Source organism: Saccopteryx leptura, chromosome 7 (genome assembly GCF_036850995.1).
Source record: "Saccopteryx leptura isolate mSacLep1 chromosome 7, mSacLep1_pri_phased_curated, whole genome shotgun sequence".
Taxonomy (NCBI): Eukaryota; Metazoa; Chordata; class Mammalia; order Chiroptera; family Emballonuridae; genus Saccopteryx; species Saccopteryx leptura.
This window is the reverse complement of record NC_089509.1, coordinates 24,079,389-24,092,414: the sequence shown is the minus strand read 5'-3', so window position 1 is coordinate 24,092,414 and position 13,026 is coordinate 24,079,389. Positions and strand designations below refer to the sequence as shown.

The 13,026-nt window shown below is 35.8% G+C and overlaps 1 protein-coding gene across 1 annotated transcript in view; it reads left to right on the top strand.

Moving 5' to 3' along the window:
• Positions 1-13,026, top strand: part of LRP1B (LDL receptor related protein 1B) — a 2,108,848-nt gene that overhangs the window by 1,946,150 nt on the left and 149,672 nt on the right. Inside the window, exon 68 of the mRNA XM_066345498.1 lies at positions 8,637-8,743. Coding sequence (XP_066201595.1) covers positions 8,637-8,743 — 107 coding nt within the window. The remainder of the gene's footprint in view (positions 1-8,636; positions 8,744-13,026) is intronic.

The window sequence follows — 13,026 nt, the reverse complement described above, 5'->3', positions numbered from 1 at the left end:
GAGTTATTTTCTTATAGTTATCCGAATTGGTATAAAAGTATCATGATGTTTAATGCAACCCATTAGTATGCAATGAATGAAGCCCTTGATACTTCATTCAAAGAGCTGAATGATGTGGAGACAGTACAAACCACATCATTCTTTAGTGGATGGTAATCATTTCATTTTATTCTTAAATTCTTTTACACTATAAATTCACCAATGAGTTTCTTTCAGTGAAATATCATTTATTCTCTCCAGAGTAGTAAACACCATATTTATTCAGGATGCTTTACTCTGAAAATAGAATGACACTATCATCATTGTCTGCTTCATGCACTTTTAGGTAATTCACTCAAAAATAATAATTATCTGCCTGACCAGGCAGTGACACTGTAGAAAGAGCATTGGCCTGGGAGGCAGAGGACCCAAGATCAAAACTCGGAGGTCACCAGCTTAAGGGTGGGCTCACCAGTTTGAGCATGAGATTACTGGCTTGAAAAGGGGATCATAGACATGACCCCATCTTCTCTGGCTTGAAATTCAAGGTCGCTGGCTTGAACCCAAGGTCACTGGCTTGAACTAGGGTTCACTGGTTCAGCTGGAGCTCCTAGTCAAGGCACATATGAGAAAGCAATCAATGAACAACTAAGGTGGTATAACTATGCATTGATGCTTCTAATCTCTCTCCCTTCCTGTCTGTATTTCCCTGTCTGTCTTTCTCTCTGCCCTTTGCTAAAAATAATAAATAAATACATACATATCTAAAAAATTTATTTTCTAAAAAGTATGGTATTATTTAAAATGGTGATAGTGTTTTTATATTCTAGCATTAATTTTTGAATATATTTCTTACTGGGACTTTCTTACACTAGTATTTAAACAAAGACAGCTCTCAACGTTCTTGTGTTTAAAATAAGATAATTAAATTGTTTATTAAATATTTATATTCTACTACTTCCAAAAAGGATTTGATGATAAAAATAATGTCTACTTTTATAAAAAGGACTAAGAATATTCATTTCCCAAGACACAGTAGATAAAATAGGAATTCTTAAATTAAAGCATAATGTTTTATTATATAAAAGCATAAAATTAGTAGAGTCACAGCCATAATAAGACTATTGGATATTCGTTTGAAGAATATCAACTAATCTTTTGAATTACTTTCAAAACTTAATCTGACTAGTGTTTGAGAATCAGGTACATTAAATATAAAATCTGAATTATTATGATTACATTATACTCTGAATACAGAAATCTTAATTGCTCCCTCTCCACATAAGTATCTCCCAACTAATCATACTCTTTAGAAAGTAAAAAAAAAAAAAAAAAAATTGCAAAAGTCATTAGAGTGTTCTAGGTTCTCTAATTTATAATTTGAAAAAAAACTTTAAACATCAGTTTCTTAAATTCTGTCTAGTGAAATAAAAATCTAATGTGGTGAGTTTGGTAGAAAAAGAGCAAATACAGAGAAAATTATGTGCATACTTTTTATTTTGTTTATTTGTATTTCAGAGCTTAAATATACAGATAACTATCTAGCTTAGTTTGAGATACATTTAGTGTTAATTATCTATACTTGACTGAAGGATATTGAAAGCAAGAGGTGGAAGTTTACACCTTGGAAAACCCTCTATTCAAGTGATAATTGAAATTGTGTGAGATTTAAGGTTACTGCTATAATAAGAAAATGAGGCCCTGGCTGCTGGCTCAGTGGATAGAACATCACCTTGGCATATGGACATTCTGTGTTAAATTTCCAGTCAGGACACACAGGAGAAGCGATCGTTTGCTTCTCTCTCCCTCCCTCTCCCTCCCTCTTCCTCCTCTCTCCTTCTTCTCCTCCCACAGCCAGTGGCTTGATTGGTTCAAGCGTGGCACAGGGCACTAAGGATAACTTGGTTGGTCTGAGCATGTGAGGTTCAAGTGCTAAAAATAGTTCAGTATTCAAGCATCTGCCCCAACGGGGGTTGCTAAGTGGATCCCAGTCTGAGTGCATGCAGGAGTCTGCCTCACTATCTCCCCTCCTCTCACAAAAAAAAAAAAAAAAAAAAAAAGAGAGAGAGAGAGAGAGAGAAAAGAAAAAAGAGAAGAAAAGAGAAGAAAAGAAAATGAGAAGAATGAATATTTGAGATAGACTGCTTTTGAGTCAGCTGGGGCTTTCTAAGTAGTTGAGTATCATTTTGCTGACATCTCAAAGTCAGCCTTTAATGCAATAAAGCAAGGAGAAGCAATACTACCTGCCACTTGTCACCTGAAAACTTTGTGGTAAATCGTGCCACAGAACCTTTAAGAAAAAGCAAAGGAAGTGGCTGTAGTATCAAGCAATGCAATTTAAAAGACCCAGATATGTGCTACTCTTTTTTAGGTCCTTTTCATTTTGATCTTGTAGCCTAAGACAAGTAATATTGATGAATTTTTAGAGGAGAAATGACAGTAAACAATAATGAAGCATATTAGAATGGTGACATGGAACCTGGCCAGATGGTGGTGCAGTGGATAGAGCATTAGACTGGGATGCAGAAGACCCAGGTTCAAAATCCTGAGGTTGACGGCTTGCGCGCAGGCTCACCTGCTTGAGTGTGAGGTCACTGATTTGAGTGTGGGATCATAGACATGACCCGTGGTTGCTGGCTTGAGCCTAAAGGTTGCTGGCTTGAAGTCCAAGATCTCTGGCTGGAGCCCAAGGTCACTGATTTGAGCAAGGAATCAATTGCTTTGCTCTAGCCCTTTGCCCCCACCCCCCAGTCAAGGCACATATGAGAAAGCAATCAATGAACAACTAAGGAACCACAATGAAGAATTGATGCTTCTCATCTCTCTCCCTTCCTGTTTCTGTCCCTGTCTCTCTCTCTCTGTCTTTCTCTCTGTCTCTGTCACACACAAAAAAGAATAGTGAGATGGAAGAAAAGAAAGCATGCACAGGACAAGTATCAGAGTTGAAAACATGTTAAATAAGTAAGATTATGTAATAGGAGGATCTAGTGATCTACATAAAAAATGGTGTTTGAAGAGAGCATCTTGAATAGGCCAGAAGAAATGAGAAGGTTTAGGCAGTGTAAATGCCAGCACTTCTACATAGATAGAAGCTGGGTCTATGGACAATGAAAAAATATATATATATATATTTGTAGGGAGCACAAAGAGATTAGCCTTAATGGAAATCAGATGTAGAGAATACGCTGTTGCTGAACTATAATGCTATCAAGGTATTTCTAATTTCTTGTTATCTATTGACACTATTATAATTATATACATAAAATACTACATATATTATAATTAGTTACTATATATTTTAATTACTACTATATATTATATAACATAATTATATATATATAATTATGATGTATGTATACATCACAACAATATACCAAAAAAATCAGTGGTATTTTATTGTCTTTTATAAATATTATTAGTCAATGGTATGCATTTTGTTTCACATTTGGCAGTTATTGTAAGCTAATTTTAAGTAGTGAAACACATTTAGCAGGAATAGTATATCTCCCTTGTAGATAAAAATAACAACATCCTTTTTTATATAAGCACATTCTATCACCTAATGCTGACTTGCATTTCTTTGCCTCATTTATTTACCACATTTATCTTAAATTTCTATTTAAGTATCTGGCAATGACCTAGGGGGTAAGAATATATCCTAGAGCCTAGTACAGTGACTCACACATTTATGATATTAATAATGTATTTTTAAAGTCCCTTTTGGACTTCTTTATGAATCTGATTTAATAAATTTACTTTTTAAAATTGTATTGAAAACACACTAGGCATAGGCGTGATAAGGGTTTAAATAGTTGTGGAGCTATTAACTGCCATTTGTTTTAAGTTTAGTGTTTTCTCCTTTTTTTATATTTACATAGGATAATTAGTCTATTGTTTTTCATCATCTGTTGATTATTTTCCTTGTTAAGTTTACAACAGAAACACTTTGCCTTGGCAATAATTACTGCTCTTAAAAACAAGAAAAAGTTATTGTTATTTAACTTATTTTATAGACTAAATCAAAGGTTTGCAAATATTTGAGAAATCTCAACGTCTATACTATTTTTATCAGAAACAAATAAATACATATGGCATGCATCCCTTCTAAGTAATTGATGTATAACAAATTTATTTATATCTTTGCATTTTTAGGAACTAGCAATTCAATGCAGTTATAAATACCCAATAATTTGATTAGTTAGAGTAAGGTTTACATTAAGAGGAAAATTGTCAGCCTTATTTGAACTTCTACTACTTTCACACTGAATTTTTGTCAAAAGATTGTTGGAATCCATGGGAGTCCGAAAGACCAGAGTAACAGGCTTTACTGAAAGGAAGAAAGGAACCTTGCCGGGCACTTCTCAGGGGAGAAGAGCACCATTACAGACTAGGGGCAAATTATATAATGTTTGGGAGAGCCTGAGGGGATACTGAGGCAAAAGTCCTGGTATGTCCGGAATGCTCCTCCTAGGGGGGCTTGCCAGCTTCTTGGAATTCCTCTGTTTTAGGGCAATAGTCCAGTAAGGCTGAGGTCTGACAGATAAACAGAACATCAAGAGGGCAGTTTGGAATTCACATATCTATCAAAGATTATCTGTATACTATGTCACTTATACTAATTGTATTCTAAAAATTCCCCTCAGAAGCTTACATCCACATTTCTATAACTTTTCAACTTTTCACCAAGGGTTTATGATAATATACTCAATGCAGAAATTAGAGTCTGTAAACCCTTCTGCTCTGCCACTAGCAATATGACTTTGAAAGTCTTTTTTATTTTCTGAACTTAGTTTTTTCAATTTGTGCAAAACAACTTTCTAAGCTCTTTTTAATTCTAAGGCTGTATGTTTTTGCATTCTTTAGTATCACAGGAGGTGACCAGTCCATGCGAAGGAGAGTGAAATGGCTTCCTATGGAAATGATAAGAGAAAAAGGGTTCTCTTTTATTATTATTAAGTGAAATAGACATTCCTAGCCATGTGCCTTGGAACAGTAACCTGAATTCTCAGGGATTTAATGTTAATTTCTACATTATACAATGTCAAAGTAAGAAAATCCCAGACCTGTAAGAATTTTTATGAGTTTATTTGAGCCAAACAGTTGCTGGGAAGCAAAGTCTCAACAGATATAAAAAATGCTCTGGAAAATGATGGTTTTACCACTTAATTTGTACATTAGAATCAAAGACAGAATGGGGTTACATGAAATTGATTGGTGATAGATTTGGGATGAGGAAGAAAGCAAAGCAGGGAAATTTATAGGATTTGTTATAAAGTAAATATGTATACACTGAAACTTCTTTTATTTAGTATAAAGCCAGGAGCCACAGCCAGGGCCACAGTCACAGCAGCCCGGCCCATGCAGGTTCGCATTGGATTCGGACAGTCGGTAAAGAAACAACGGAGCCACAAACTGGTGGGCCATAGTCTTTAATCCTAGCTTGCACCCGGCGGGCAAGTAAAAACACACACTGGGCTCCGAAACCCACTCACATTCAGTGCTCACAAAGCCACTGACTTATCCGAGTTTCCTAGAATCAAAGGTTTCTAGCTCACCAGCCTTATTCTCCTCAGTTCCCCATCTCCTTCCTTATCCCAGATACAAACTGCACAAACTGGCATCTCACTCAACACTCCGCCATCTTGGCTGCTTCTCCTGACCTACTCCACATGGCCTCCTTCTGCTCGCCTCTCTGCTCTCTCCTCTAATGATAATCTCAGGAGCCAAAGAGCCAGCTCCCGTTCCATCCCCATTTTATAGTGTAGAAATCCAAACTCTTAATCCAATATACAAAATAGGGAAGTCTCTAATACAAAGTCACTTTCTGAGGCATGATTGGATTGTACCACCCCACATCAAAAAGGGTAGGAAAGGCTTAATCCCAAAACCAAGCCCCAGGCTACAAGGATTCTGCCTGCCTTTAGCCCACCCCAACACACATTAATATCACCTGGGCGACGGCCTCCTTGTGTTATCTTTAACAAAGTGAGCATAATACATTTTATCTGCCCAACATTTAGGCAGGCATAAAATAGTTAACAGTTAACATGATAATAACAATTTGGGATTTGTGGGTCTCTGCTCTGGTGGGATGCCTGCACTGAAGGGGCAGGAAAAGAAGATGACCTGACATTTCACAGGCATGTTATCAGATTTGTTATTTTGGATGCAAAAAGACAACAAACAGGCTCAATTAAGGTAAACACTGACCTTTGTTAGAGAAAAATACTTTCCTGAAACATGATTGCCCACCATGAACTGTTTTTAGTTAGAGTTTTAATTTCAGATATCTTGTGTGGTGACTTTGGGTCTGAACCAGCAAGGCCATTGTGTAAGCCTCCCTTGAGTTTGTCAGGTTCAGCACGTGAGCCCACAGAAAGCACTTATTACTTCCTCAGTAGAATGGGAGACAATAATACGGCTTAATAAACAAGTTTTGGCCCTGGTATCAGATCGTCTAAGTTCAAGTCTTGAATAAAGGAATGGCCCACCATTTTTTGGCTCCACTGTTTCTTTACTGTCTTCCCAAATTCAATGAGAACTTGAATGTGCATGGCCACAGCGATGGTGACTACTGGCCATACAGGTACCTTAGTTGGTCATTAATTGCTATCTCATATGTTCCTTGCCTGTGGGGCGACAGCAGACTGAGTGACGCCTTGCTCAAGCCAGCGACCTTGGGTCCAAGCTGGTGAGCTTTGCTCAAACCAGATGAGCCTGCGCTCAAGCTGGTGACCTCGGGGTCTCAAACCTGGGTCCTCTGCGTCCCAGTTCAACTCTCTATCCACTGCGCCACTGCCTGGTCAGGCACTTTTTTTTTCCATTCTATAAAATAGCAACTTGTCTTATTTTACAGCCTGCAGTTCACATTTTAAAATAAAATCCCAGAGCAGAACAAATTCTTTGATGCATATTCCACTTGCCACCTGTCTCCCAGTGTTCTTAGCGGGGATCTTTATATAGAGATGTAGGAGCCATCGTAATCCCAAACATTGAAGATGTTATCCTGTAGCTAGAAATGGAGTGTTGTATAGAGCAATATTTGAATTCTGGCTGTTAATCACAATGTTCATGTAAGAAATTAGGCTTCATATGGTTATTCCTTAAAATTAATTTCAGTTACTTATTCTTCCTTCACCCTAGTAAGAATATTATTGTGTGTAAGACAGCTGTAAATACAGTTAATAAGTAGAGAAAATGTCTTGCATCATGCCAGATATGAGTTCTATTTGGAGAACAAAAGCAAAACAAGTGATGATTTCTAGCAATCAGGAGATTACTTACAGCAGGGATAGTCAACCTTTTTATACGTACCGCCCACTTTTGTATCTCAGTTAGTAGTAAATTTTCTAACCGCCCACCAGTTTCACAGTAATGGTGATTTATAAAGTAGGGAAGTAACTTTACTTTATAAAATTTATAAAGCAGAGTTACAGCAAGTTAAAGCATATAATAATAATTACTTAACAAGTACTTTATGTCGTATTTTCGCTAAGTTTGGCAGAATAAATCTTTATAAAACAACTTACTATAGTTAAATTTATCTTTTTATTTATACTTTGGTTGCTCCACTACCACCCACCATGAAAGCTGGAATGCCTACTAGTGCACAGTAGGGACCAGGTTGACTACCACTGACTTACAGAAACACATTTCTAAAACCTTACTTTATTGTCCAGATAAAATATAATCCACAAATCATACTATTTGGCTTAAGTTTTTATGAAATATTATAGAGCACACTTAAATCAACAATATGCATATTATCAAAAATGACAGGCAAATTATGTAGGGCACAAGCATACAATTATATTAACAGTTTTCAAAAAAAGAGTCTCTTTCTGCTTCTTTGATCTCTGTCTACCCAGTCATGTTTAATAATACCCCCATGCACCCTTCTTTTTCTATGAACTCTTGAATTTCTGGGGACAAAATTGAAGAATTAGAAAATCATTTTAATACATAATAAAAAGTCAAGGACCAAAGGCTGATGTCACTCCTGAGTTAGTAAATAGCCCTGTGAGTACAGAGAGTCACAGAATTTCTTACTTAAAGTAAATATATACTGCTCACAAAATGAAGGGATATTTCAAAATGAATATAAAGCAATAAAAAAAGAAGTATTTTATTTTTTTATTAAACAAGAACATCAGAAATGCAAATGACAAGTCAAAGAAAGTTGTTTGATTATGCAAATGAGGTGCAAAACCATCTTTTATTTCATTGGTGAAAATGTACTATACCAAACGCTGAAAATACTGGAGTATCTGCACATTCCCTGACCCCTAATTATTGTGAGCAGTGTATAAAATGGTTTAGAGTTCCAACAACTGGGGAAAACTACATAATAATACATAGATTCTGTTTTATTTTACTTCCCACTGTATTTTTATTAAACAATGGGCTATTTATTCTTTGTCTTTATTTCAGTTTGTTTCTATAATGATACTTTCTGTTCATGACTTAAAAAATAAATTTAAAAGGTCATTATATTATCTACTATATGTGGTTCATGAAACAGTTCTTCCTAAATGATTTATTAGTTCTGCTTGGCTAACCACTTTTTAAATAATGCTACCTCATGCTGTATGTTATATAAATCTTAAAATGCAGTTGCATATAATAGAATAACCCTTTGCTTTATGTTTTGTCCCCAGAGCCACAGACTTGTACTTTGAAAGATTTTCTTTGTGCCAACGGGGACTGCGTTTCTTCAAGGTTTTGGTGTGATGGAGATTTTGACTGTGCAGATGGTTCTGATGAGGTAAGCAAGTTGAAAGATCAAACAAAAAAATTAAAGCAAGTCTTTAGAATCACATTTATGATTATTATTGTTTAATCTAATGAGTGTGACAAGGACAACCCTGAAATATGCTTTGCTCCTGACATACTAAGATAAGTCTTATGTCTCAGTTCTGTGCCACACACACCCAGCCTAGGGAATAACTTTTATGTTACTATTGACAGTAAATTTTATAATCTGGTTCACCTCAAGTGGTGAATGGCTGGGTTGGGAATAGGATGTTTGGAAGCCTTATTCCCAATAGCTGATGCCCTTGCTATCTGCGAATATGATCATGAATTTGCTGCAGTATTTATAAGCAGGAATAATATTTTATGCATTTTAAAAAGTTTCTTCTCCCTGGCCACTTTCTTTAGTAGATATAGTCTCAAAGACTTCGATGTGGGTCATCAATTTTCATGAAACTACATGTTCAGCTTTTCTTAGATGATGACTTATAATCCATTTATAATAAGACCTGTGTACATACAGCTTGAGTAAAAAAGTTTAGAATTTCTCTGTATTCTTCTGTAAACTTATGTTGTGCTAATATTTATGATACTTCACACAGTTCATTATTTATGAATCCATGTATTTGTATTTCAGCTATTAATTATTCCATGATACTTGAAACATAATACATGATGTGTGGTTATATTTTTTCTCAATCAAATCTAAAGGACCCAAAATCCTCACTTTTCAATACCAGGGGGAAATTCAGAAATAGAAATCTATTAATGATTTTCCATGTTAATATCAAGAACACAGCACATGTACAATCAAATCGAGTTAGATGTAAAGGAAAAATGAGGTCTCTGGTCCTCAGTGGCCACTATGGCTCTTTCTGGAGCTCTGCTGCTTTGGTTGATGCGCATATGGACTTACCCCTCATGAAGGATTTCCCACTGAGTATAGGCTGAGCCAGAGGCAAATTTCTTTGCATCTCTAAAGGTCTCTGTAGTTAGGGTTCAACCACCCAAATATCCACTGAGTTCCTGCCTCTTTGAGAGACACTACAGCTCTTTACTATGTATAGAGCCCACACAAACTAATTGTGCCAGTGTTCAAGGTGTCTTATAAGGGTTACAAAATTGTGTATTATCTCACTATCTTGAAAAATCCTTCTCATCACATTCAGGTGCCTGGATTTCAGAAACAAATGGCTGTAACATCTCACCTGAAGGCCAGAAAACCTAAACCTCAAGGTTACAGAAGTTTCTCAGAAGTTGAAAAATACTATTTCTATTCTTGGACTGTTTAATAAAATATTGTTAAAATAACATTTTTTTTTAATCTAAGCCCTGGCCGCTGGCTCAGTGGTAGACTGTTGGCCCAGCATTTGGATGCCCCAGCTTTGTGTCCCAGTCAGGGTACACAAGAGAAGTGCCCATCTGCTTTCCACCCCTCCCCTTCTTATCTCTCTCTCTCTCTCTCTCTCTCTCTCTCTATCTATCTCTATCTCCATCTTTCTCCTGGAGTCATGGCTCGATTGGAGTGAGATGACCCCAGGAGCTGAGGATGGCTTCATGGCCTCCATCTCAGGCTCTAAGAAGAGCTCAGTTGCTGAGCAATGGAGCAATGCCACAGATTAGTAGAGAATTGCCCCATAGTAGGCTTGCCAGGTGGCTCTCAGTACACATGCAGGAGTCTGTTCTCTGCCTCCACTCTTCTCACTGAATGAATTTTTAAAAAAGTAAAAATGAAAATCTACATGGGAGTTAAATTCTCACATTGCCCGGGTACATATTTAGTTAATATCTACTGATTCCAAAATTATACTAAACATTCCCCAGTCAGAAAAACACATTTCAGATAAACTCATTCACATCGGAAAATGTTTTGATTTTGTTAAAAAATACTTCCACAAGCCCATTTAATCTATGAAACATCTTAAACATATTGCTTAAGATTTATGATTTTATCTTGCATGTTTTAGATGTCCAAAGTACATATACAGAATTAAACACTCCTTTTATGAAATTTTAATTCATGTTAAAGTGGATATCCTTATTAACACTACTTCTCTCATTTCCTAAGTTCATGGACATAGTTCTTTGATGACTATATCTCCAATAGGCAGATATTTTCATGATAATGCTGCAAGAAAAGAAAATTAATTCTTTTAAGGCAGTCCTTTCTCTACATTTACAAACATTCAGGCCTGTTTGTTTGTAATGAGGTGGCTAAGTCTTCAGGCAATTTATTTCTATCTTTCTTTAAGTCTAAAATGATAGATTGTATCCACAAAAAGCAAACAAACAGAAAGGTGAACTGAATAAATGGTTAGAAAGCAGAATTATATACAGGGTACTTTCATATTTGAAACAAAGCTGAAAATGTGAGGATACATTTTGTATGAATGTGGACTGACAGTATAATTAGTTTGTTAATATACAGTCAAAACAATAAAAAAGAAACTAAAACCTTGAATCAATGAAATTGAATATCAAATTAGTAACATACACAGAGAAGAATTTTTAAAATACCTTTAAAATATAATAGTTGGTCCCTTCATTCAGTTTAATATATTGTGAAGACAAAAGGAAATGCAGAGAAATCTTAAACTGTATTTACAGACTTGCTTTTATAATATTGATTTTGCTCATTTGAAACTCATATGCATTAAGATTAAGAAAGTTCAAATGCTAAATTATTTTAATATTATTAGCACTCAAATTTTTATGCAAAAGAAAAAAGATACAGCCTGACCAGGCTGTGGCACAGTGGATACAGTGTCGGACTGGAACTCAGAGGACCCAGGTTCGAGACCTCAAGGTCGCCAGCTTGAGCACAGGCTCATCTGGTTTGAGCAAAGCTCACCAGCTTGAGCCCAAGGTTGCTGGCTCGAGCAAGGGGTTACTCAGTCTGCTGTAGCACCCACAGTCAAGGCACATATGAGAAAGCAATCAATGAACAACTCAGGTACCGCAAGGGAAGAATTAATGCTTCTCATCACTTTGCCTTCCAGTCTGTCTGTCCGTGCCTGTCCTTCTCTCTCTCTCTGTCACTGTCACAAAAATAAAAAAAGATACAAATGTAGAAACGAATTGAAAATAAAAATCTTGTAATATCAAATTCAAAGTGTCAGTATTAGATCTTGGTTTTTCTCTTTTTTTATTTTTAACTAGAGAAAGAGATGGAGACAGACAAACAGAGACAGGCAGATAGGAAGGGAGAGAGATGGGAAGTATCAGCTCATAGTTGCAACACTTTAGTTGTTCATTGATTATTTTCTCATACATGCCTTGACTGTTGGGCTCTAGCTGAGCCAGTGACCCCTTGCTCAAGCCAGTGACCTTTGCGTTCAAGCTAGTGATTATGGGGTCATGTCAATGATTCCCCACTCAAACCAGAGACCTCATGTTCAAGCTGGTGAGCCCTCACTGAAGCCAGAGACCTCAGGGTTTCAAACCTGAGACCTCAACGTCCCAGGTTGATGCTCTATCCACTGCAATACCACCTGGTTAGGAAGATTTTTTTTTTCTTAAAATGTATTTCTAAATTGTGTCAGAGAAAATTTCTAAAACAAATGACCTCCCTACATTAAAGATTTTATCTAGCATTTACATAATGGCCTTTACATACTATTTTCCAATGAGAGAAAACAAAAACCCTTTGAGAAATGTCTAATTCCAGGTCTAATAAAGAAAATGGACAAAACGAGCCATTAACATCTTGTCAAGTTAGACAAGACTATTATGATAGTGTTCAGACTACATACAAGCAAACTTGAAGAGGTTTCCACTGATGAAAGAGACAATTTGAGCATCATAAAAAAAATGACTGCAATGGATTGAAGTTGAATAAATGTATAGGAATACATAGTTCATAATAATACTTGGAAAAATGAAGAGCTCATTTTTCACTTTGAAAGTTATTAAGATATCAACATTTTTAGTATTTGATCAGCCTCATTTAGAATGTGGGATATTTTATAAAACAAATAACCTGGTTTCTTCAAGTGGTAATAGGCGTTAACAAAACTAGGAGACTAAAAAATAGTGTTACATTAAAAGAAACTCAAATTCAATGTGCAGACCTCTTTTAGAGCCTTATTTTACCTAGCAATGATTTATATAGTTAAGAAAAAGAAGAAATTTGGGATATGGATTGAGAATAACTTTATACTAAAGAATTTTTGTTATTTTTGTGGTATTGTTAATTTTTTGATATTATCGTTATGTTAAAAATTCAGAATGTAAATAAGTGGGGAGAGGATGTATGAAACAAAATATTGATAATGGTTAAACATACATGACAGACTT